The 27,097-nt window shown below is 46.4% G+C and overlaps 1 protein-coding gene and 1 long non-coding RNA gene across 2 annotated transcripts in view; one reads left to right on the forward strand and one right to left on the reverse strand.

Moving 5' to 3' along the window:
* LOC142890942 (uncharacterized) lies at nucleotides 1-22,173 on the reverse strand. The gene is made up of 3 exons (XR_012927156.1): nucleotides 21,857-22,173; nucleotides 262-467; nucleotides 1-122 (listed from the first exon to the last, which is right to left on the reverse strand). It is a non-coding gene; the product is annotated as an uncharacterized LOC142890942 (long non-coding RNA).
* Nucleotides 11,502-27,097, forward strand: part of lrrc17 (leucine rich repeat containing 17) — a 20,414-nt gene continuing 4,818 nt past the window's right edge. Inside the window, exons 1-3 of the mRNA XM_076030282.1 lie at nucleotides 11,502-11,708; nucleotides 20,001-20,390; nucleotides 22,982-23,486. Of these exons, the coding sequence (XP_075886397.1) occupies nucleotides 20,100-20,390; nucleotides 22,982-23,486 (796 nt within the window). The 5' untranslated portion in view covers nucleotides 11,502-11,708; nucleotides 20,001-20,099. The remainder of the gene's footprint in view (nucleotides 11,709-20,000; nucleotides 20,391-22,981; nucleotides 23,487-27,097) is intronic.

Below are 27,097 nucleotides of genomic sequence, written 5' to 3' on the forward strand. Positions count from 1 at the left end.
CTCAGTTGGAGGTTGGCAGGATGAATGAGTGATGTTTAAATGGAGTACCATGCTGTAATCCTCCATCCATGCGTCCACGCAGAGGTCTCAGTCCGTCTGTCGATTTCAGCTCCTGCCAATCACTGATAAAGAAGAAGGAAAAAAGGGAGAGACAAAGAACGAGCGGCGTGTTTAATGTGTGTTTGAATGTGTTCTGATTTTCCTTGGAAGCTCTGCGGCGCCTGTGAAGGAAGATGGAAGCAATTAACGTCATCTGCTCACCAGATCTGCAGGGTTAGTCTCTCGTTTATAGACTCGATTCACTCGGGGAGCGTGTGTGCGCGCGCAGATGATGCGTGCGTGTTAGACACAGTCCAGGGCAGCGGCCCTCCAGGGCTCCCTGGTTTCCTCCCCTTTCATCCCGGTCACAGTCCACAGGGAGCTGCATCTACACATCCACATCCGCGTCTCTGCCCTCCCTGCTTCATCTTACAGAAAAAAAGAAATAACAATAAACAAGACAGATAATCTCGACAAGACCAGATCGTCAGACGTGACCCAACCATTCCAGTCTCGACCGTTGGCTTCTCTTCTTATCCGCCTGTGCATCCTCTTCCTAGAGGTTCACATCTCTGGAGGAGCCTTTCAGACTTCTGGCAATTAGTTGTCACCGAGAAAGGAAAAATGTGTTTTAATTCTCCGACTTGGCTGCCGCAAGTCGAGGAAAGCGTCCAATTTGAGTGCACATGACTGATAGCACCGCGATGCAGCTGGATCAGTCACATTGCACGTAAACAGGATGATTGGCTGTGGCTGCTGTGTTATCACGGTGCATTCGTGTTCATCAGGAGGAGATGGTTTACAGAAATGTTCACCTCAATTCAGTAAACTCAACGTGATAATCCAATGATTGGCTGTCAGACTGATTATCCGAACACTGTGCCAGAACCTTGTTTGTACGACATTATTTGCAGAACTCCATCCTCCATCTTACTCCATCTTCTCTTTCACAAAATGCCCCAAAACCTCTGAGGCGGACTTGAATTTTTCCATTGCTGGTTAAAAGAAGTGGGATTCCCGTTTGTTGTCCGTTTGTGCCGCATATCCACAGCGTATTTGCAGCGTTCCATCCTTGGCCTGCGGTCAGCTTCTTCTCTTGCGTCTTTCTTCGAGAGCTCCGCCTCGTTCTCGGGCGTGTAGCCTTCACTGGAAAAACCAAAATTACACAGCAGACAGCCCAGACCGGAGTGTGTGTGCATGCAATATGCAACCGATTTTGATTCCAGGGGTAGATAAAGAGCTTGGCAGTGTTTAGCAAGCATTATCTAGTTAAAGAACCAACACAGGAACCTCTCAGGCTGGCCGTGATTACGTCTATAAAGAGAGGCCACTGAGCAGAACTGGGTTGGCTGACTCACTCGGCCTTCCTCGCAAAACCGTCACAGTTCTGGAAGCGACCCCCCACACTGCAACTCGCCAGGTTCTGCAGAGGGTTTAGCGAGGTCTTTAAAGTCTCTCGGCAGTCAAGCGCGGCGATTAAAAAAAAAAAAAAAAAAACATTAACACGGGTAACCTGGCCACCAGACTGGACGACGTGCAGTGGAAAGAGAAAAAAAATGGATAATAAAAAAAAAAAAACCCAACCAGCCATGGAAATAAAAGTCTTTTTCCTTCTGTCGTCTTCTGCGAACAAGTCCACAAGTTTGCACATGTGTTTCAAGTAGCGACGAGGCAGAGATGAGCCACTGGTGAAATCATAGGTCAGAGACGTGGCTCCAGGCTCCTTCTGTGACCTCTGACCTGACCTCTATTGACCTCTAATAATACCGGGTTGGACACTCTACTCCTAAAATACGTGCCAATACCACGAAATAGATACCAGTTGTACATGTATGTTAAAGACAATTTTGTTAAATTTGTGTTTGTACTGGAATGAAACGTGTCACCCATATTCTAGAAAAACATGCAGAGTAATGTTCAAAGAACAGAACATCTGTGGAAAAAGGAAAAAACATCAAAGTAATTCTACAACATGGTAACATAATGGCCCTAAGTGTTTGGTATTGGTGAGTACTGGAATGCAAGTCCTCGCACTGTACTTGTACACTTGTATGGGACCACATGTGCAACCAAGGACACAAGATAAAAGAAGGCCGGAGGAGGAGCCGGGAGATGAAAGTAGTAATGCACACATTGTGCGCCTCGCCGACGGACGCATGGAGGGCAAACAGCTGAGCTGCCGGATTTCGGATCAGCTGATTCCGTCAAGATGCCGAGCTGAGACGGAACTTCCGCGAAATGTCCGAGACAAGCGGATGAGCCGGTGACGACATAGCTGCGCGTCCCGGCAGGCAGGAGGCAATAAAATGTTTTTATTGTTTCCATGTGTATCTCTGAGTTTGCGGTTTTCATGCAGAGTATGGAAAAAGAGCCATAGGAAACATCTTGACATTCTTTTATGTGGGTTAAACTGATTAAGCTTCTAGAGCAGTGAAAATACACAAACACTCTGAAAGGTCAAATCCCGAAATCTTCAAAAGGAAATTTGATGGATCTGCTTTTTCATTTGTGCTTTTACTGGTTGGCGTGAGAGTACAATAAAGGATCAGTTTATCTTCAGCAGCTGCATACTTGAACAAAAAAAGTAATGAAAAAATATATACTTATGCATTTTTTTTCAGTCTGTGTTTCACTGAATTCCAGACCAGTGGGAGATACAATGGCCAGAAGCGAGGGAGCAGTTCTTGGCCTTTCACTTAGGACCAACTTTGATAAGCGGAGTGTTAGCGCTAGCTGGCAAGGCCCATCTGTCTGTTTGAGAATGTGACAACTAGTTCACCCAATCAGTTACATGATGGCACTAACAATCAAAACCCAGCAGGAGTTTGTTGTAGTTCAGTCACTCCACATCTGTCTCTTGCTTTTCACTTGTCAGCTCTTTTCCTGTCACTGCAAAAAAACTGTGGCGTCTTTGATGGACCACAAATATGGCGTCATGTGTGGCACGCTGCCGATACCGATTCATCTTCTGGCTCCCCTTCCAAATATTTGTCCGATTAAGTGAGATTTCTCATGTTTGGGGTTGGGAGTTATCTTAACAAACAGATGAAGTCAACCTTTAGGTCCAAATCTAAAGAGGAGGAGGAATCATTTCATAAAGGGAAGATGAAAAAAGCCTCAAAAAGACTTTTTCTGACTCTCTGGCCCTGTTTGCACTTGGCCACTTGTAACTGTTTTGGGGGATCGTATCACAAGTACGCATCTTGAAGCATCTGTTCGCACGTGGCATTAACATGCGTCTCGAGCGTGCCACTTGTGATTGCATTAGTGCTTTTTTAACCACTAGGGGTAGTATAGTGCAAACTACGGCTAGTTTCACCTGAAAATGAATAAGAATCAACTTCCTGTTCGCGGACTATATCAAGTCACTGGTTTTAATTCTACTGCAGCTCGTATGGAGCCGAACGAGGAGTAACGACTGGTGGGACAGAGTGGTGACGACTTTATTTTCGGATCAACAGTGGCTGGCAAATTTTCGGATGCAACGTCGCACATTTAATCACAGATGTGGGAAACTGCGACCGCTGCTCTGCTGACAAAATACGCCAATGCGGAATGAAATTTTTTTAGCATCCTAAGAAAAAGAGTCCAACAAAAATGAGTTGTTTTCGCTTCTTGTTTGTAACTTTATAGTGACGACGCAGGGCGGTGGGGCGCCGACCAAGTACGTCCACGGGAGAGGTGAGTGGAGTAGGCGGTCGTTAATGTGGACTGAAGTCGCACCACCACAATTACGCATTTCAGTCTCCCATAAATCGCAAAGACCTAGACAGAGAGCTGAAGGCAGCACGAAGGGGGTAGTTTGAGAGCTGCCAGTGAACAGGCAGAATTTATCCTTTTACCTTGTGATTATTTGAACATCAATCACTAATAAGTTACTGTGTACAACATAATACCCACTGTCTCTTGGACAGATTGCAGTATCATCTAGCGGAGCTCCTAGGGGAGAGACAGAGTGGCCTCTCAATGTGACAGATATTTGAAACACTGATATCGGAGTTACAGGAGAGGGTGTGTGTGAGGAGGAGGATCAGGAAGCAGCTAAGGGAAGAGCTTCTCTTTGGCCGGTCAACAGACGAGGACGGTGTTGTAAAAAAGAAAAGAAAAAAGACTTGGACTTGGTTATAGTGATAACACCATATTTATTGAGCCAGGGAGCATCATTTTATTTGCGAGATGCTGGGATGATGTCAGGAGGTGTTGAGTTTGGATTGCTCGGGAGACCAATCAGCAATTGGCGGATAATGTTGGACTGAGTTGTAGTGACTCATTGAACTGAGTGTAAAAAGTCTGATGAGCCTCTTTCCAAGTTTGAGCTTTATTCCCATATGATTGGGAAAAGTGCAGCTTGCTGCGAGTGTCGCCACTTGCTCCAAATAAGAAGCCTCGAGCTCTGGTCACCTGGCTAAACCAAGAATAAACAGCCTTGATTTGTGAGCTTGAATGTGATAAAAAACACTCCAAGTTTTGCCTCCCCCACTTCCAAAGTCTTTCAATGGGCTCTTTATCAGATGGATCCACTTAGATAAATCCAAAGGGATTCAGGAACCATTCCGTTTAGTCTGCCAGCGTACAAACAACGGACAGACGGGACTAAGGCTAAGACCATTGTGTCAACAAAAGCGTCGATCCAGGATATTCGGGAAGAGGATCCAGGGTCTTGACGGCCTGTAGGCTGAGATTCACACGGAGATTAAAAGCAGGCCTTTTTTTTTTTTCTTACGCTCAAAAACACCAGCATTCTCGCAGCTGGACCAAGAGGAGGTGCAGCAGCAGCAGCAGCAGCAGCAGCGAAGGTGAAAGCATGAAAGACATGAGGACCAAGAACAGCTGGAGATGCCGGAGAGATGAAAGGCAGATTTGAGCTTCTGCCAACAGAGGACCATCAGAGAGACTCTCTTTATGAGACCGTGTTTAATTAAGATGATGTCATCAGATGACTTCCTGCCTTTTTTCGCTGTTGCTCAAGCTGCCACTATATCGGAAAGGCAGATTTTAGAATAAAGTAATCTGAAAGCAATTTTCCAAAAAAGGGTTAAAGGTGGAAGAGTGGAGCGAAGGACAAAGCCTTGCATTGACGATTGATGAGTCGAGGCTGAAAAGAAAGAAAGAGCAAGTGACTGGAAGGGCAATTGCCGAAAGGAGAAAAGGAGAAACGAAAGAAATAAAACCCAGCTTTGCGCAAACTCGCAATGGCAGAAGGCTGCAAGCTCAGGCAAAAACTGGACTTTTTTTTTTTATTGGATCATGAATCTTGGGAGGAATCTTCACTTCTCCTGTAATTTGAATTCCAGCTCTAATTAAAGATCCCAGCAGTATCACATGGGACCTTCAGGGTCTGACAGCGTGGGTGGAGAACGAAGGATCGTCGAGATCGAGTGTCAGACTCACTCGTGTGGCATCCGCCGAAAGTTCGCCGACACCTCCTGCCCTGGAAAGAACCTCCCCTCGCCAAAGCGGAATATTTATGATGCCCAACGGAAAATATTCCCCAAAGATCTGCCTGCCTTGCCGCTACTTCCCAATTAATCACACCGACAGTGGCCCTGCATATAAACTACAGTTCGCCTCATGCTGCATTGTGCGTGAGTGAGTGTGACTGAGTGTGTGTGTGTGTGTGTGTGTGTGTGTGTGTGTGTGTGAGAGGGCGAGAGAGAGCTGCTATAAACAGACGGTTACATTTGATAAATGGCTCATGGGCCACAACACTACAGCTTGTCTTAGTGGTCGTGCCTCACGGCTGCAGTCGACCTGTTCAATCTAGAAAAATACAGAAGACGTGTGAAGAGGTCCAAATTCGGTAGACGTGATGTAAAATGTGGTTATATCACAGAGCTGCAGAAAGAGTTAGGAGACACTGACGGAGCGTCTGAGCGCTGCTGTGTGGCAGCCGCGGTTCTCCTTTTTTGTTTAAAATAAAAAGTCGGTCGTCCCACCAGTGCCTGCCAGAGTGGACCGCGCCTATTTTAATTGTCCAAAATGGGTTGCAAAGTGGACACTTCTGCAAGACAAACATGCAAATTACAGCGTTCAAATGAAATCCACGGTGGTTTTATGAACATTCGCTGCCCGAAATGTTATTTTCTGCCCTATAAAAAGCCTCTTTTGAAATCCCGAGTCCGCTTTGTTATTAGCGGGCAAGCCCAAATGCGCCAGTGCGTGGTTTTGCTGTCCCAGCAACACCTGGTTGTGCAGGCCGTGGCGGGTGTGGAATTTCACTGGGCGCACATGAATCATCAGTGATCTGTTAAGGCAGAAACAGAGGTTCCATGTTTGCGTCACAGCAAGAAATGATTTCCTGTAATCATAATCCACTTATAAATCCTGAAAACAGTGCACTTTTTTTTAATTTAGTTTGGGATTTAATAGAGTGTATATTTGGTTGTCCAATATGAACAATGTTTGTTATTGTTTTTCATGACCCCAAGCTGTTATGATTATGTTGTTATGTGGTTAATTTTTGTGCCCAGTAACATTTGCACAGAATCTAATGTTTGAGGTGGAGATTGTCGACTCTCCTGATCATAGATAGGCTTTCACTTTATGAGGCAGAAAATATCCATAAGCACAAACGTGGCATAGCCACAGAGTTAGAAAATGATGATTCAACACGTAAAGGAGGGATATGTCGGCCCCAAAACAGGGCTGGTGTAGTTTTTGACCTTGATAATACGATTAGAAGGCTTTCGCGGTTACACAACTGAGATATTTGGACGTCAGCTGAACTTGATTATCTCAAGTGAAAAACTAAAAGATTTGCATTTTGCAGCCAAATTCCTGGACGTGGACGGTGTGTCATGACATCATCAGCCACGTGGAAGTACAGAAACCAGATATCGAGCACATGGGAAGAGAAACCTAAGCATTCCAAGCCCAAAGACCGTGACACAATTTTAAGTTTGGGGTACAATGTACTCTGCAGCCAGTTTACGGTACTGTACTTTAATGGAAAAATGAGTTTAAATGAAAGTAAATCACTGCATCGCTGGTTGTTGAATGACTTTTGTCAGATTTAATCGGAGCCAATCCGCCCTTTCCAATGTTTTCGGACTCATAGTTTTTCAGGGAAGAGGAGTTATTTCCCAATCGATTAATCTTTGGTGGGAGAAGACTGGATTGTTTTTTTTTATCCAGTGTACTGTCACTTGGGTTGTGATTTAATTAGTTTAAAAAAACAATAGTGGTCTCTCTGGATGTTTTGCAGCGTGTTTGCAGGAATGGCTATTTGGCTTGGGGTGTTTGGGCGGAGCGACATGAACTTTTGATATCTGCACAAATCAGTTGGCTCAAGAGTGTGGCGTGCTCAAGCCATGAGCTAGCTTTGACTCAGCCTGATCTTCTGCAAAAGTGCCTCGAGAACCCCCAAACAACCACTCAGTGCGTTTACATGGCACTAGAGAAATTCAAATTATTGCCTTAGTCCGATTATGATAGGAGAACTCACGTGCATGTAAACACCTTAGTCCGATTAGATTGGAATCAGAGAACTCCGATTGAGACACCCAGATAATGCGATTGGAATTCGAATTTCTCTGCCATGTATACGTCTTAATCAGACTATTAACTGGACAACGCGAGTGCGCACGCGCCACGCCTCGCTCTCGCAACTCATGACCGCACAACTACGTCGTCTAACAAAACGCGAAACAACCTGGCAAACGCGAATAAGAATGTTGACATTTGGAGAGAGGATGAGACCGGGGCGATGCTTTCTCTTCTAAAAGAGATGGACATATTAAAATAACGCGCAACGGAGACCGTATTCCTTCGTATTTAGGGTTAGGGTTCACATTTTTTGTAAGTTAGAAGAATTTCAACTTTGTAAATAAAAGCACACCAAAGAGATGTTTTTCTGATTTGTTTTTATTTAGGTAATTTTGCTGTTATTCTGCTGGAAACGGCGTGCAGCGGCACGAGCTTCCTCCACAGTCGGCACTTTAATGAGCGTGTGTATAACTGAAGACCCCGTTCCTTTGCAAAACCTGTACACAAACTCTCCCACCAGGCTGCTCCGAACCCGAATCCAACAAGAACGAGAGTTTTGGGTTGTTGTGGCCCTCCAACAGCAAACGACGTTCTTGTCTGCCTTTTAAAATCACCATGAGCACAAGAAATAGGGTACAGCTTATCTGCTAAGCAAGTAACACGTACATTATGAACTATCGTTCCATATCATAATGATTTAATATGTCAACCGAAAGCAGCTGACCAGCTGAAAAGACTCACTCCACCCCCTAGTGTTGGGAGGATGACATGTTCCCGTCAATAATTCAAATTTCTCAGCTGCATGTATACGGGGACCAAGGTGAGAACTCCGATTGGACGAGAAAACCGAATTATTGCTTAGTTCGATTAAGCTCTGCATGTAAAAGCACTGACTGACTTGAAGGTGTTTCACCTTCAATCCCAAAGACTTTTTCGGTTCTCCAAGTGCTGAAGAAGCCTTCGAAGGACTGAGAACCTAAGCAGATGCACAGCACATATTTCCATTCTGTACACGTCGATCGGTTGTTCTCTCAGATCTCTCAAATGCAAATGATTTTTACATAAAAGGACCTCCACTATCCTCTGGCCAACTGAGAAGTCCCTGCTTCGTCCTCCAAGTTGTGTTTGCTTGGCGGTTCCAGCGCTGGACAACTTGGCTCTGTGACCTTACTCTGCTCTCCCCTCGGAGAAAACAGCTATGCAGCCTCTGCACTACTATGTCCTCTCTTTTTTTTTTTGCTCTGACCAGTGAAGGGTTACAGAGGGAGAGGGATGTTTTCATCCAGACGGTCGCTGGTTGAAGGCTAAGGGTGGAAACGAGTTCACTGGTGAGGAGGACTGGAATTAGAATTAAGTTGTTAATTCTAATCCCCCCCCCCCCCACAGGTTGTAGCAATTAATTTTATCTTGTCCCTGTTTTTTTCATTTTGGGACGTCAGAGCGAGGACTCATTCTTGACATTGGCGGAGACGGGTGTTTTTTCTCTCCCTGTTCTGTTATTTTAACCCCACGGGGAGAAGAGCTGTGCAGGAACACTGATACTACTGTAATGTGATACAGTCATGATAGGGAAGACACAGAGTGATAACACTCGACATGTGACTAATTCAGCTTTTTTTTTACGTGTTACTTATTACTGCTTATTATGTGACCGATGGCTTTTCCAATCTGTCCGAGACGACCGCCAGGTCTGGAAGAACAATGGTTGATTCGCCGGCCAGACAAAATAAAAAAAAAAAACATTATTTCCGACAGTTATAACGGGCTTCAGGCTGCAGGTCGTTGACATTTGACTCAGGAATAATTTGTCAGTAAACGGCTTCTACACAGCTCCGTGTTCCTCGGATGTGACTTCCAAACGTATCGTTTCGGTGAGGTCAAGGCTCGCGACTTCCAAAAACAGTGTTGACGTCTCGACCAGGCGTCTGATTCTTGATATTTCTGGCACTGAAACTCGAGGCTAGGGCAACAACAGCAGCCATTCTGAGGCGGGGAAGGGCTTCGCAAAAATGTTTACCCTCGTCCGTGAGGGAGGAAATGCAGCTTTAGTGTAATTAGAGGACGGTTCCTAATGTTTACATGGCGCGACCGCCGGCTCGTCTCCAACGCACAATCGGGGCGAGTTACGGATTTAAGCATCCGAGATGGATTTACAGCCACTCTGACGGGTCCGCCAGCATCGGTGAGGTTCTGTTCATTAAACCGCTGGAGGTGCAGCGCAGGATTAGCACGCTGAGATAACAACCTCCACTTTTTTTTTAAAAAGATCCAAATTGACTTTGGTGCCCCATGTTGAGGCACCAAAGTCCACCAAGTGTAAAAGGATGTCGACCTGTTTTCAAGAATGCCTTTGAAGCGTTGTTAACAAGGTGCACGTTGGGCGCCTGGCTCACCCTCGGGCACCGCAGCTGCCCCGTGTACTGTAAACGAACACGTGCGAACGCACCGCAGGTAACGTTCCGAAATGCGCATTTGGCTGCGTTTGGAAATTCGCCTGCCCCCATTTTCACAGATGTTCGAGGAGATGAGCGCCGCTGCGCCGGCGTTGCGCTTTTACAGCCCTGCACGATATCCAGGCATCGGCTGCTCGAAACCGTTGTTCTAGCGTAAGTGCCCCCGCAGTCGTTGAGTGTTTGGCAGCAAAACAAGCTGCTTAAGCTCGTGCTGCACTGAAAAGTGATCCTAATATGGAGCTGTTTCACTCTGAGCACAGGAGAGAGAGCGAGAGGAGGAGGAGAGACGGCAGTAAATCGATGAGCGAGGCAGCGCTGCGAGCTGGCACCGTTGGAATTACCCACAATGCCCTGCTCGACTCAGCGGGGATTGACACTGTCTGGGGGTCTGCACGTGCCAGAGCGTCACGGCGACAGTAACAGCCGGCAGCTCCGGTGTGAATGGTGAATTACACGAGATCAATGAAAAACAGGGAGCAGATTGTTTAAGAACATAAACACGCCAAGACCACAGAAACGACCAGAGCCCATCTCCCACGGGCACGGAGCGAAATCAGCCCCGTGTGATGTCACAAAAGGCCAATCTCTGGGATTACCACCGACATCCTTGTGCCCACCGGTTTCCTCCCTTTGGAGCATTAAGACGCTGCAACAAAGCACCGGTTTAAGGCAGGAAGCTGCAACGGAGCAGGCTCACTGCAGGCTGTAAACAGAGGGCTAAACATGACAAAAGCGTTGTTTTGGATAATTGGTTATGCAAAGCCACTCAGCGGGATCCCAGGATGAAAAACGAAAGCTCTGAAAACGGCACCAGTGAATTTGGGATAATCCCAAAAGTGATTAATCACAATGACGACGACGATGAGGACGACAACGATCAACAATCAACTTGACGTGCCGAGGTCGCAGACTGAAACAAGGAATCCCACCAGGTTCCAAGGATGAGTCATACCCAAAGAAGAAGAAGAAGAAGAACGGCGACAAGGTTCAGGTAACGACGGCTCGGTCAGAATAACTTCGCAGAGCGCCGACAGCGCGGGGGACGAGCTAATCAGAGGCAGATGTTAACAGAGCGAAGCAAGTTTGGGGAAGAAATTGCAGTGATTTATCTGTGGGAGAAGCTCCTGCCTGCTGCAGCTGTTCCACCTGGGTGCCCAGATTTCTTTTTTTTTGGTAATTTATTTAAAAACACACACACACACACACACACACACACACACACACACACACACACACACACACACACACACACACACACACACAGCTTCTCAAGGCAGACCGACACAAAGACAAATCTGGGCGGTGCGAAGCTGCAGCCCTACTGCAAGCGTGTGCGCACTCGTACGTGTGTGTGTGTGTTATGTATATGTCTTGTGCCCCCCCCCCCCAGCCCTATCCCCCACCCACCAACCCTCTCTCTGTTTCAACATTCTCAGAGGGGGGGGGGGAGCGACTTGTTCAGAGAGGGAGGGAGAGAGGGTGAGAACGATCGAGGGAGAGAGAGAGACAGAGAGGGAGAGAGAGAGAGCAAGAGACAGAGAGAGAGAGAGGGACGGAGTAGCAGTGTGTCGTCCTTCACTCTCAGGCTCGGAGTTTATGGGCAGTCAGGCAGATTTTTTTCTTGGCTAAGACGCAGCGCTCATGACAGGATTAGGAGCCGGGGACGCGGGACCAACCGGTGATCTGCAGGTCCAAGTGGACGAACCCGAGCCAGACTCTCTGCCCTCACAGGTAGGACACCCCCAGCAACCACCCCCCCCCCCTTTTTTTTTCTTTAAATTTGTACCACTGTGCGTCTGCCACCATGAGACACTGGACACAGGAAGTTGCAGATAACCAGTCCAATCTGAAAAAAGCTTCATTGTTTTCCCTCTCTGGTGATAAAACTGGAATTTGCTCTTGATTAATCTAGGATTAGATAATAATAAAAAAAAAAAATAGAGACATAAATTCCTGTGCAAGGTTGAAGAGGGTGCAGAGGAGGGAAAAGGCAGCGAGGTCACCTGTGCCATATTTTTGGTGAGGTTGTAAAAGTGAGTGGAGAAGTCACAACCCCCGGCTAAGTCAGAGCGCTCGAGCCGAGTTGCTGATGCAGCGCCGGGACAAAGGATGACGACAGGAACACACAAAGAGGTGATGAAATTGCTCTGACGAGGAGGTGTGAATAAACCATGCAGCCACGATTATGAAACCACGTGGATTTCTATTTCCGTGGCGCGGAACCGAGAAAATGGACAAACATCCGCGCTGAGTTGTTGGTTTCATTCAGTCGGTCTGCAGCACGTTAATGTCCCAGAAGGCTCTCTCTCTCCACCACTCAACTCTAATTTCAAGTTTTTAAGAAGCTGTAAGTTGTTACAGAGGGGTGGAGGTGGGGTCACTTGGGGGTATGAAATCGTCTGGCCCAGAAAAAGCGCCTCTGCTAATTTTAGAATCTCGGCCGTCGTTGTTGCTTTTGTGATGCAACTTGCTTCGGGTCCCGAGTGCCGTTAATCAAGAGCGGTCGGCCGCCCCAGTCGTCTCATTCCCTTGGGGGGGTTGATCCAATCGGATGGAGCGAAGCGTCTCTGACACACTCTGAAGGGTTAATTCGAATTCAACTTTTATAATGTTTTTTTTTCCCCTCTTGTGCGAAACCTGGATAGTCAGCGGGTGATTTATTCCCCTGGAGCAAGCTGCACTGCCAGTGGGATTGGAAGAATTTCTCTCTTTCTTTTATATCTGCAGGAATTTTCAAAATGTGATGCACGCTGCATGACGAAATACTCAAGGGGAAGACGCGCTCACTACATACATGTGCAGAGTTTCTCCTCAACCTACATCTTCACATGGGCTGCAGTGGAATTCCACGCTCACGCAGCGCCAAGCCGAGCTGAGCTGAGCAGCGTGCGGTTCACCTCCGGAATCCCGAACCCTCCGAAGTGGAGGAGTTGAGTAGGGGAGGGGGAAGAGACAAAAAAGGGCTGACTTGCAAGTTTTGAGTCTGGCCGCTGCAGCTGCGGCGGCGATCCTTCGGTGCTAACGCGTGGCTAGCAAGTCGGCGTGCAGGGCGCGCTGTGTTTTCTGTGTTTTATCGCATGCATGCGCAGCAAGGATGTGTCTGGCAGCGATGCAAAACTACCACGTTAGTGGGGCAGATGTCTCTGCGCGTGCGTGCGTTTGTGCGTGCGTGCGTTTGTGCGTGTGTGCGTGTGTGTTTGTGTGTTAGCGCAGAGCTCTGCTAAACATCTCTTGTCAGTTCACTCCCACTTTCTCAATGAATCCGTTTGCAGAAAAGTAAACCAGGCGAATCAGAGTGAGATATAGCGCAAAACAAATCACCTGCTTCCCCCGACTTCACTTTTTGAGGAAAGAAGAAGAAGAAGAAGAAGAAGAAGAAGAAGAAGCTGGAAACCTGACAGTTTTTTTTGGTTTGTTTAAATGATTAGTGGAAAGGTTCTCTTGTCAGCAGCCTTGGACAGCTGTTGCCTGCACAACATCAGCTGAGCTGGTTGTTTTCGGGTGAAGGCGACCACCCCCAAAGTTCCTACTCTCACTTCTCAGGTCATTTTGGACTTGGGAGAGAAGCAGCGGAGAGAGAGAAAAAAAACAAAAAACACAGAGGCTCAAATCTTGGCTCGTTTCCAGCATGAAGTCTTGCCTCTCTGCCCTCGTCAGTGTGTCCTGAATCTCACGTCTGCAGAGAAAAAAAAAAAGAAGAGGTGTCTGCTTTCAATTAGGCTCTCAGGGTTGCGTCAGGGTTCTCAGAGCGTACAGTATGTCTGCGCTGTTTTCAGGTCTCTTTGGACATTCGTTGCATTCATAATGCTAACGGCTTCTTCTCGGTTTTGATAACGGCTAAACTGAAAGGATTTTACAAAAAATAAACATCATTCCTGCACTTCCACCACTTTCCTTGGTTGGAGCTCGTCAAGTTTTTAGAATTTCTTTTTACGTTTTTTTTTTGACCTATCAGGTAAGATTTCCTTTATTAGTCCCACGGTGGGGAAATTATACTGCCCACATGCACAATACTGCCGTCTACTGACAGAACATGCACAGAATTATCCACTCTGTGCGCTCAACACAAACATTCCCAAGTTTAATTTCACATGCAAAATGGAAACCAGGTTATGAGAAATGACAAATTTAGAGAGAGAAAAAGTTGTCTGCAAGCCATTAGTGCAGACACTCAGGGATGGAGCCGGATGTGGCACAACGTTCCTTTCCAAAGTGTTTTCCGGGCCAAACATCAAAGCAGACTTGTTGTTGGAAAAAAAGATTAAGTGAATAGGTGAAAGCAACAGCCAATTAGCTGTTGCAAAACAAATGCACATGGATCTTCAAGATCAAAAAATGTCTTATTTTTCTAATTTTTTCGCGGGGGAAAAAAAAAAAAAAAAAGACTCCAAGGAAAGAAAAAGAAAAGTTCCCCTCTGTTCTCCGCTGCAACTCGAAGCCCAAGTGAACTCGTTTGTCCCAGTTTTTCCAGTTAATGGAGTTGCTCCAAATGTTTGTTTACACCCCTCCCCCAACCCCCCCCCAATAATTTGAAATGTTTTGTTAAACACTCGTTAAATGGAAACACAAGTATCCACGGTACACAATCCTGTGACTCCTGCACGGCGATGGGGTACTAAAACATTTTTTTACACCGGGTAGGATGGCTTTTAAAAGTGGGGGGGTTGACTCTGTGTTGACTCTGTCACTGTTTTTGACCGGCTGACTGTCTGCCTGGCCCTCGCCAACCTGCCAACCATTTTACGCAAGACGGACGGAAGCCTGAGTCCACTTTTTTTTTGCCAAACGTCGCCACGGAGAACAGGCACATTTTTGTTTTTACAGCCGTGATTTTTTTTTTCTCTTTCTCCACTGCACAGTGGCCCCTGTGTGTCTGAGCGGCTTCCTCTGGAGGTTTGAACTCTCTTTTACATCCCCCGCGCATGGTTCAGTGTTGTTGGAAAACAGACAGCAGCTGCAGGCAGGTAGAGAATGTGTAGCCTCTGGGCTTCTGTGAGCTAAAAGCTGCTTCATTCCTTTAAAATAAAATCTGCTATAAAACGACCACGCTTGGAGTTGTTCCATGTCATACTCAGCCAAAAAGTCGAACAACTTTGAACCAGTTACACACAGACCTATAGAAACACAACTTCTGGAATTATGTAACTAGCAACTGTTTTTTTTTTTTTCTTTTTTTTTTAATGTCAACTGGCAACAGTGTAACACTGAAGTTAAAGCAGCACATATATTCTTTCCACACTAAATTGGATTTTCAAAATCTTTTCTTTTTTTTCTCTCCGATGATTCACGGTCTTGTTTGAGAGGACACTGATGAAACCGGCATTAGCAGGGTACCCACTGTTGGTCTGGTATCATGCCATACAAGTTTGGTTGCCAGCCCAGGCCCCAATTGCTAATATATATACATTTCTGTCCAGTCAATTGAATGGCTAGTCTCCCTGCAGTGACAACATTTTCATCACAAACAGACATGGTAGTGAGCTAGCTGTAGCTACTTACACCAAACAATGTGGTGTTAATGTTAGTGCTTCGAAAGTGTTGCTGTAAAATCAGTTGGTATTCAAAAGAGAGAAGTTAAGTTGTGCCATCCAACGAACCAACTCACTTTGACTCAGGTCAAATACTACCTCCACATATTAGCTTCTCTTCTTTAGCTTTTTTCTTGCGCCGCCTTTGGTGTCAGACAAAGTTGTTGGACACCATTTCACAATGAAGAGAGAGTATGTTCGAAGCAACAAGAAGTGTTGATGAGAGTGAACCACAAGCGTAGTTCAGTCTGCAGTATCGGAGAAAGCAGTAATTTCAGTGTTTTCCCACTTGGCTAGATCCCGGCAGAACAGACGTGTAGCTGCGTCACCTGAGACCAAACAAACCCTTCTGCTTTTGCCTTCAGGGTGATTTCATCTCAGCTGACATCACATTTTTTAACCGGCCCCTGCAGGTTTACGCCCAGCGCTACTGCCCTGAAGACTTCCCCTCTTGGTCTTTCACCGTCCAATCTTGGGTTTCCTTTCAATCGTGTGTACGGCCTCAATCTGTTTTTCATCTCTTCCCACGACGTAGGTGGATTGCGAAGGTCTGCCTGTATTTCTTCCCCTTCAGCCTGCTGGGACCGGATGACCCATTTGAACCCGCAGACACAAATGCAGTCTTATGACATATTTCCATATTGGTGTCTGGGTGTCTCTGTTTCCCCTCACCGTCTCTGTTTGGGTTCCAGTGGTTCGCCTCGTCCAGATAAACACGCTTTTATGACGCCGTTTAATGCGAGACGTCTTCATGTGTCTGCCATATGCACAGATCGCCCACCCTGCCGCCGCATCCTCCCCTGATTATACATATTTGCACCTTGACATGTGTACTCTTGGCCGAGCGGCGCTACTTCCCCTCAACTCGCCACTGAAGTCCTGCCAAGCCGCAATGCTTTAAAGGACAATACAATGCTTTTCATTACATAAGGCTGTGCTGTTGCACGTTCAGCTGATAGCAAGATGGAGAGGCTTACTTAAAACCTAAATGCAATCTCAGTGATGCATGGCGAAAATTAAAGGAAGCGGAAGGATGCAGAGAACAAAAGAGCGGTTCTTAAAATTCCGAGACAGCAGGAAGTCGCTGGATACTGATTCAGAAGAGGAGTAATTACCCCCCCCCCCCCCCACACACACACACACACACACACACACACACACACACACACACACACACACACACACACACACACACACACACACACACACACACACACACACAAAACAAAACAACAACAAAACTACTCAGCACGATTAACACCAGGGCTTTTTGCAGGACAGTAGGCAGAGGATTAAACATGCAATTTATTTTTTGGGGAATAATGAATTGTGTATGCTGCTCCATTAAAAAAACATAGAGACTGTGAAGAAGAAGTTATAAGATGAAAGTGTTGCAAACAGCAACTGCAAACAAGCCTCCTCTTAGTGTGCAAGACACTCTTCCAGTTGAGGTAATCTGGAAACGGAAGTTAGCCAATGACGTGCTATATTCTTTGGTCATCTGTCCATGCTTGGGTGTAATTTAACTTCGGCCAGAAAAGCCGAGTAAACAATGCCGAGCTCACAAGCGTTACAAATAATCCATTCATCAAAAAGAACCACAGACATGTTTCCATTGTCCCAAACAAAAGACATATTGCTACCAGATTTTGCCTTTTTATTTTTCTTCCACTTCTCCTCCCCTCTCCTGGTTCAGTTCTCTGGACAGTAACTGCAAAGAGCAAAACCTCAGAGAAAGTAACCAACCAATCAACCCGAAGCGTTTGGTGTTTTCAGATTCCTGGAAACATTTTTGCTTTGGATTGGAACTGACCGGAAACGGTGGGAGATAATAAAAGACCCAGGAAGGCTGGAACGGGCATGAGGAGAGCCACAAGGTTGGGTCTGCTCTGGTCAGATTGGTCACGGTCTCAGCTGGAATGCATAAAAGACTGAACCTAGTTTCCTGACTGAGGGGGTTGGACTTTTCCTGCAGAACCAGGCTGATTTGGTTTGGAAATGTTTGAGAAAGTATACAGAGGGGGGGAAAAAAAAAAGAAAAGTCCCAGTGTGGTTAGCGCTTTGCCGACATCTTACTCAACATCCTCTGAGCGAGACCTTCAGTTGGTCTGCGTTAGCATCCAGGCTAATCTCTTTTGTCGCACCGACATGTTGTTCTGTGTGTTTTTCAAAGCAGATCTGCAGCTTAAACTCTCCAAAACTTCCTGCCTCTTTGTCTACAATCCAAGCTTACTGATGGACTGTGGAATCTGCGAGAAATTAGCAAAAAGTTTAGGTTGTCGCTGCTGTGCATGGTTGCAGTGGAGTGCTGGTCATTTAGGCTGTGAAAGCCAAGGTGACTGAACCTAAAGGGAGGGGAAGGATTTGTCACTCTCCGCTCTATTCCATCCATGATTCTCACTGTAGCCGAGTCTACGTGGGGCATTTAGACCGGTGTTAGTCCAGTGGTGAAACATGTCACTTGCGGTCCGTCTGTGCATGGAAACAACACACATGCTTTCCATCTCTCTATTCGGGTTTTGAATACAAGGGGTAAAAAACAAATAAAATAAAAAAAAGACAAAAGAACATGTGAGAAGAATCAAAAGTGAAGGGCTTTTTTTTTTTTTTTTTGGCTTGGAGTAATACAACTTGGGCATTTCCCTCATTTGGGAGACTCCAAACACATTCTCAGCTGTTCCTGTCCGTCGTTAGCTAACATGCACGCTGTCTTACTCACAATGGAGGGACAACATCTGCATTGACGGGCTTGTTCCACTGGAACACTGTAAGCCGGGGGTGGTGGGGGATCTGTGGTTTCGCGGGACTGAGTCAGCAACTGACTTGGCGGCAGTGCGAGTGTCTGTCTGCTTAAAGGACCAGTCTGTACGGTTTGGTCTTGGATCTAATGGCAACGAAGCAAACTGCTGAAAATGCTAATCGCGTTTTTTTTTTTTTTTTCTTACAAAACCTAAAGCAGATCCACATTCCTCATTGGTGTCAAAACCTGCTTTTCATCACAGAGAGTTTGGTTACTGCTGTTATTTTTAATCGAACAACTGCAACCAAACAGTCCCACGCATATTGAGTTCAGGCCAAGAGTACTTTTTTTTTTGGGCCTGACGTAAAACAGAAAAGAGCCACTATGAGTCAGAAATAATCACACATCTACTTGTTGGGACTTTTTAAAATTAATAGCTAACGATAGTGTTGCGGCCAAGACGGTAACGCTGCAGGGAACAAGCGGTGGTTTTAAGAATAGCTTGACATTTTGAGAGAAGCAGTACTGTAAAGGGAAAAAGTTGATGCTCCCATGCTCCTAAATTAGAAGCTCCCACTATTATCAGGGGATAAACACAAGACAACTTTTTTTGGTTCATGCCAGGGCCATTCTGGACTGCGAGTACAGTTCAGAAGAATCAGCCTTCCCCGGTTCGCTGTTGCTGCCCCGTTTACAGTCTTCACGCAAAAAGATCTCGACTAATCTCTTCAACATGTGTGATGTTGAAGTCATCAGCGTTCGCAAGTGATTTTAAAAGCTCAACTTGTCAGAGCAGCTTTTCTTAAAATTTACAACCCGCCCCTCCCCAATTTTCCTCTATTCAAAAAAAACGTTGCGTGTTCCAGCTGTTTTTGTGCCCAAATAAATAAACGCAATGAAAGGATGGGGGGGGGGGGGGGGGGATAAAAGATTTGGAGAAACTACGAAAATCCTGACATCCTATTCAAGGATACAGTTTTCCTCCTTTTTGTTCAGTGCCACTTTGGGTGTATGATTTGTTTATGTGACCTCATCTCCAAGTCAACAGTGAATTGAAGTGGCAAACAACCAAAATAGCGCTTGTCTCAAATTTACTCGAGGGGGTTAGGACCCGCTCTGGGTTTCTGACCTCTGACAAGCAGTTTCCTGCCCGTCACTATCACCTCCGTGCTCAGTCTCGGTGGGAAATCGTGACTTTTGAGAGCACGGTCTAAAACCTGCTGGTCTCGTAAGATCCCCTAGGATGACTTTGTCATGATATGGCGCCACAGAAGTGAAGCTGATTTGATTGGACTTTTTTTTTTTCGAGAGAAGGCATCGGTTATCCTTTTTAGTTCAGTTCATTGCCTTTTTATTCCTGGACAATGTTGAGAGAGCAGTTCCACCTCATTGTCAGTCCGCACACTCAACTCCTCCTCGCTCTGCGTTATTGTCAAGCCAGTTGCCTCCGATGTGCCCTCTCCACCGGAGGTTATATCACCACCTCTTGGTCAAAAGTGCGCTTGACATGGCCTGACAGCCGACGGTCAAGTAAGGACGGGGCTATTTCAAACCAGAGCGCGCCCACTTGTGCTGCCAAGACCCAAATCTGTCTGTGATCCTTTTTTGAAGTTTCGAGCCACTCATAAGTCACCGCCTGCAGAACATCTCAAGAAAAGCAGCTGCAATTAAAGCGCCATTAGCGCAGACCACAGCCTTTGAAACTCTCTCCCACTCCCTTCTCCCCTCATCCTTTCTTTTCACTCCTGCCCACAGCTGTGACCGGCCGGCCACCTGCGACCCGTCACATCCCTCCGACAGCCTTCGCTCCCTAGGTCGTCCCGGTTTTCCCCGAGAGGAGGCCCTCCGTGCACCATGCGTCCCCTCGCCACCGCTGTCTGCCTCCTCCCGCTTCTCCTGCTGGCAGTGCTGCTGCTCCCGGGGCTGGCAGAGCCCCGGAGGACAGAGGCCAAGAAGGGCGGAGGTGGTGGCCGCGTGCGGGGGAGGGGAAGGGCCGGCGTGATGAGGCGCCAGACTCAGGAGTGCAAGGAGTACGTGGAGGCGGGAGAGAAGTACCTGGACTGCCAGGACAGGCAGCTGACCACCGTCATGCAGGATTGGCCCAAAGACATCCATCACCTGCTACTGGCCAGGAACAAGATTCAGGTATGCACGACCTGTCTACCAGGGAACCACATGCACGGATTATAAAAGCAGCTGCAGATGAGACTTCTGAGAATAGTCAGTGTTATAGTTGTTGGGCCAACTTGTTGATACCTTGAGCATGTGTGCACTATTTACTTGGGGCCGGAGATCAAACACGCATATCTCTGCCACGTCAGTGAGTGTAGGGAGGGCGGTTTTGTTTATTTTTTTTATCAGGTTTAGCGCAGGTGTTGAGGGGAACGAAAAGCACGCACACACACACACAATGAAACAGGTGTTGGGAAATAGCGTTGGTGCAGTTACTTCAGCTCCATTTGACCAGGACATGTCACAACTAAATCCTGACACTTTGATGTTGCATGCAAAGGGTGAATTTCTCATCCGACTGTCTGGAATTGTATCAGATCGGAGCTTTTGAAGGTAAATGCCAGTCGCGTAAATTCTAATCGCAAGCAGAAGCCTGTGGAACTCTTTGTAAAACAGGTGCGCCAAGTATGCCTTTTTCTCCAGTCCAGAACTGAGGCCAAATTCTCCTTCACATCTTTTTTTTTTTTTTTTTCTGCACACATTTATGCAACTATAAAAATGTAGTTGTCACACTTGCTTTTACAGCACCACTTGCTTTTACGCTGACTACATTACATATTGAGGTTTCCTGCGACTTTGTCATCGTAACAGTCTGCCAACATCAAGCGTGGCACCTTTCCAAGTTTGAGGATCCATTTTGATAGTTGATTGTTTAAAGATACAGTGTGTAAAAATTTTAAGGGGAGCCTGTCTGACGGCGTGTTTCGTTATTAGAGCATTGCAGTGGCGGGCGGTGCATTTCACACCTAGGCCTTCAGTAGCGCTTCATCCGAATCAATCCGCACCTCAAAAAACTAATGTAAGAGCCATTTTCTGCCAATGTGTGTGTTTGTCCACTAGGTGGCACTCCTACAAAGTTAGTTAGAGGTCACCTGACGGGAGGAACGCACAGTTTCTGACCGCATTGCAACGCCGCGTGTTGTCTGCCTAATCGAGTTATGCCGAACGAGTTGTTTTGTGCACATTGGGCCACGGTGAGCTGCAATAAACGACTTTTGTAACGCATGCCAGTCTCGTCACCTTTTTGTGGATACGAACAACGTGGATTCCATCAAGTGCGTCAAGTAGGTGCTCGTCAAGCAATTCTCTAAGGGGCTTCACGCGGTAGGCTACGCCTCTACAACGAATTCATGGTTATAAAAACTATCTTAATATGCGGAAATACAGTATAAAGAGCCATTGCATCGCAGATATATAACTCCTGTAGCCACAATAAATGCATTTATTGAATAAACAAACCAGGGGTGAACAAGTCTCCTTCTACTGCAGCTACAGCCGCGACACAAACACACACACAAAAATAACAAATTAACAGTAACCTCACACACTTGCAATATTATTTTAGAAAAAAGAAAAAAAAATAGCAGCATTTTACTCACCAAAAGCTTTTCCAGTAAACTGCGCATTGTTGCCGATTCGTACGAGAGACCAACAAGACGATAACGATACAAACTATTTAACTGTTAGGTTGTTAAACAATTGAACATGTTGGCACAGCTGCGGCACCAACGCGCCACGATAAGTACATTTTTAATTCGCTGATAATTCGGCAACTAAAACTTCATACACTTCTTCACCCACGGGTCGTGTTTTCGAGGGCTCGATGTGGTCGCAACCGGATCTCCGAGTTGAGTTCAGTCTGCAAGGTTCTCAGGCTCTTATCCAATCAGAGGACACGTACTTGTGACGTTCACGTTCCGCACCTTTAGGTTTTCTAGAAAAATAGACGTAACAAATGAGTATAGCGAATATAGTATCGCTGTATAAATGAGCCTTTATTATGTCTATGTTCTAGAAGGTCTTGGCGTCGCAGACTCGAGATCTGATTGGCTGTGGCAACTGGCTGAGTTCCCCTCACTTAGCAGAACGGAGCCTTCAATTTCGATTCTGAAGGCTTTAGGCAGATTTCTCGGCACCTGGCAACACAAGCTAGCTGAAATATGATTGGATAAAAAAAAAAAATCTACCGTAATACTCAACAATGGGAGCAATGCATTCAAGTGGAAATTATGCGACGTGAAAAGAACAGACTATGGAGGATAACGTTATTAACATATTTACGGGAAAATGTACATTTTCCAAGTATGATTAGGCCCTCAGGGACTGCCTTGCAGGCCCGCAACTGGAGCATTGTCAGGCGGGCTTCCTTAAAGGTTAAGTGTGTAATATTTGGAGATTTTAATGAAGAAACGGCAACATCAGATGGTTAAATTTTTGATTGCTACGTTCTTTTACTTAAGTCCCCCAATGGACTCCGTACTCTCCCGAGCTTGCCAGTGAACTGGGAGCACAAACCTGGATTCCTTGTCCATCTTCTTCTACGTTCGTTTCTTTGAGGACGCAAACATTCACCCAAAGTACGAAACGTGCTGTCAGGCACTTTCATTAATGCATTTATGGGCTGTATGTTAAACCTTTACCAATATAAAAATCATAAATGAAGCTAAATGTTACACACTGGACCTCCGCCAGGAGCTGAACCTTTCCCATTTTGCTTCCCCCAGGTTTTGCGGGACAACATGTTCTCCCAGTTCACCCGGCTGAAGAGCCTGGACCTGCAGCAGAACGACATCTCCATGGTGGAGGACGAGGCGTTCAACGGCCTCTCGCAGCTCACCACGCTGCTCCTGCAGCACAACGGCCTGAGGACGGCGTCCGAGGAGGTGCTGCTGCCCATGCCGCGCCTCGCCTACCTCCGCATCTACGACAACCCGTGGAGCTGCCGCTGCTCGCTGGACAGCCTGGTGAGGACCCTGCAGGTGCCGAGCAAACGCAACCTGGGCAACTACGCCAAGTGCGATGAGCCGCTGTGGCTGAGGGGCCAGAAGCTGAAAAAGCTGAGCGTGGAGGCGCTGTGCACGGCGGAAGTCCAACAGGGCAGCAGGCCGGGAGGCGGTGGTGGAGGTGATGGGGGACAGAGGCCTCCGCCCGTGAAGTTGAAGCCCGAGGCCACCTCCATGTGTCGTACCTACATGTTCCCCAGACCTCTGCTGGACTGCAGCAGCAAAGGTGAGAGGCTGAAGTTTGTCTGATCGCTCTCACAGATGGATTTCTGTTGTCGTGTCATAAAATCCAAAAGAGAGAAGCACTTGGAATTTTTTTTGCATGTCAAAAAGTAACTTCTTCTCAAGGAAATTTACAATACTTTCCCTTCATTTTAAAACCGTTTGCCTCTAATATGTTTGCCATCAAGTTAGGAATTCAAACACCTGCTCTGCGTTGTCTGCTTGTGTTTGGTTCTTTTGTCTTTCCACATATTTGCACTTTTTGCTTGCCTTTTTATTAGTTCTACAGGCACATAAAAAAGCAGTGAAAGAATGGGGAAAAAGTTGGAAAACAAGAAAATTGAGTGTGGTGATGGTAATGGCTGGGCTGCTTTGAACTCATTGTTTTTCCAGCATGCATCAAATTTTTTGATGTTTTATTGGAGCCAGAAAGCTCAGAAAGATGAATCAAATTATTTTGGGGGGTAAAAAAAAAAAACCACGCAACAACAAAATGACAAAAAAAACAAAATAATCGCTGCACACAAGCCAGAGACGGAGAGCTGTGTGGCACTAAAGCTGAGGGAAAAGAGACTGCAGGGGAGCTTTGAGTTCTTGCGGTGTGGTCGAGGAGCGGCTTGGAGACAAGCTGGAGCTCAGGTGTGACTAACGAGCAGAGCAATGACGCTTCGGGCCAATCGGAGGCAGCTGTGCAAAAAAAAAAGAAGAAGGGAGGCGGGACAAACAGGAAAGGAGGATATGGAAAAATACTGCGGCCTTGGCCATGACACATGGACCAGCTGGGGGCAAGTCAGTCATCGTGATGGGTGAACTGTAATGAGGAACATATGGACTGTGTGTGTTTATAGAAAAAGTCCAGCAGCCCCCCCCGCCCCCCCCACACACACACACATCCGTACCCCTCTCGCCCCACCACTGAAAAAAACAAATTAATCGACTTCCCATGTTTTCATGAAAAGCTTTTTGGTCGTTGCTGTGCGATTATTGCAGACGACAGCCTCGTGAAATGTGTGAAAATCCTTGACTTAGCTCTGCGTCTGGGACAGCGGTGTGTCGAGTCATGCAACATTTGGGAAGTAAAATTGGGCACAAGTCTGCTGCACAACTTTTTGGCTGCAGCTGTTTTGTGTTCTGAAAGCTTCTCCCTACACACACGCACGCACGCACGCACGCACGCACGACAACTTTTCATTAAAAAGGTCGTAAGAAACTGGCAAAATGCACGACCTTTTCATTTCTGCGGGCTGTTTCTGCATCCGGATGGCATTACGAAGAGTCGGGATGTGGTCCCACCGTGTTTAGGGTTTGCTGCCATGTGAATTTGTTAACTGTTTCAGAGTCTCTGCCTGTGTTTTTAACGCTGAGTCAGCGCCGAGCTAAGGGGGGGGGGGCACTGTTGATCATTCTGTTTGTTCCCTTTTCACATCTGCTTCTCCCTCAAGAATCTCGTGTGTCAGCTTTTGTGCAGGAGGCGCGTTTCTAAATATTGCTGGAAACGTGCGGACAGAACCGCTTATTGTTCCTTTAATTTGGCCACTTAATATTTAACTGTCTCTCATCTTGTGCTTGTTTCGTTCCTCATTTTTCCATCTGTTGAGCCCCTTTCATCTCCCTTTTCCTCCAAGCACGACACTGACACCCAGCCAGCGTCCGTGTCCCGCTAGTCAGACGAGGGGAAAGTCCAGATGCAGTATAAATAAGGGGTGGAATGCATCTTTATATATATAGAGAGCGCCATAGCCGAGCAGAGCCACAGCCAAAAATGTCGACAATGAGGCGTTTATGTCGTATAAATGCCAGAGGAGCCCCTTTCCCGCTCTTCGACACAATTGATTCTTTATCTGAGCCACCGTTGAGCTTTTGAGTGTCGACACAGGCTAATCTCCCAGATTCATCCCCATGATCCCTAATTCTCTGCCCTCCTCAGTGTCCCGGCCTGGCTGTGAAAGCGATACGGAATGTGTGAATGTTTTTTTTTTTGTCTTTTTTATTTTTTGCTCGATGCAGCAGCGGATGTGCTCGACACTTGATACGCTCGGCCTCTGCGCCTTCAGTTCGCCCAGACACTTGTGTAGCTGGACTCTAAGGTGATTCCAAATCAGTTTTTTTTTTCCTTAGTTGGAAGTAGTTTTTCCCTGTGCTGTATTTTTGTTCCCACATTAAACTCTAAATGACATTTCACGTGAGGACTGAAACTAATGCAAAGCCCACTTTTTACATGACAAAGGAACCACTTCTCCTGACATGAAGCCATACTCGTACAAACATAAAGAAAATATGCACTTCATGTAGAGCAGGGAGTAGCTTTTAACGCACATATCGGCTGGACAGGAAGACGACGCAGTTCCGAAGCCCATCGAGCCGCGTTCCGCCGTCAGTGTGATTTAAAGCGAGCCAGAAGCATTAAGCCTCATTTAGAGATGTAGCACGACTTTAAACCCTCAACGCTCTCAGGGAGGACGTGTGTGCGAGCTGCTAGTCGTTGTAACCGTGATATCCTGTAAACAGAGCTGTCAGCGTGTTTAGAGAAGGCTCCGCTGTGGCCTCCGTCCTATATCTTTAGCCTGACTGATGAGAATTGCACGGCATTACATAAAGCCCCAAACGCGACCTGCACGCAAGAGCATCATTGTTGCATAATTCTTGCTAACGGCTAGCGCCGGAGCTCGTTGACAGCCTCCTGTTTGACAGGTATATCTACTGAAGAAATATAAAAGGGGCTTCTGTCACCAATACAATTTTTTTGCTTGTCACTGGTGATGAAATGTATCTATTTAAACTGCGGGTTTGTAATAAATGATATTCTTGCCAGTTTTAAGCAATGTAACCTCTTGAATCTCACCACTAAAAATGCTAGCAGGCAGCTTTTCATTCAAGATTCTCTACTGGCATCAGGCTAAATATTCACTGCGATCTGCACACTGGACTCAAGATTAACTCTGTGCTTTGACAAAAAAAATAACTGTGTCCAGCGCGAAACAGGCTGCGCACTTTACACCCAAACAGAATAGTCGTTAAATTTATGGCCCAATGGCGGAGCTGTGAGACGTCTTGGAGAATACACGGTGAAGGAATGTGGAAAAGCCATCAGTTGCACATTATTATTGTTTTCTTCACGCCACCTCCAGCGGGTCACAATTCATCAGGGCTGTTGCGAAACCGCAGCCCCCCCCCCGGGACTTCCTGCAAGGAGACAAACGTCCACATTACTGTTCCACCTTCCCACTAAATCACAGAAATGGCTTGACCATGTAATTGAAGTGAGGTTTATTCGACCATGTCCACAGTATTGCGTAATCTATGTGAAACTAAGAGCAGCTTTAATGGTTGATCCTCTTCCCCCCCCCCCCGCTGGTAAGTGACTGTAAAGACAATTGTCAATGTAGATAGAGACTAAAACACTAAATAGCTTCCCAGGCTAAATACCCTCTCAAAAAAATGAAGGATTTTCAGTTGCTGCGCCAGACGTATTACTGTTCTGGGACACAGACAGATGTTCACTTGTGCAGCAAAGAAACGACTCCAGCAGATTCAGCAGAAATTCAGTCGAACTAGCAGCCGTGAATAAATCTCCCGTCATGTTCGACCCCAGGCCTCCGTTTCACCTTCTGTTTC

This window comes from Nelusetta ayraudi, unplaced genomic scaffold, assembly GCF_046127955.1.
Source record: "Nelusetta ayraudi isolate G7.1 ecotype Tasmania unplaced genomic scaffold, CSIRO-AGI_Nayr_v1 ptg000027l, whole genome shotgun sequence".
Lineage (NCBI taxonomy): Eukaryota > Metazoa > Chordata > Actinopteri > Tetraodontiformes > Monacanthidae > Nelusetta > Nelusetta ayraudi.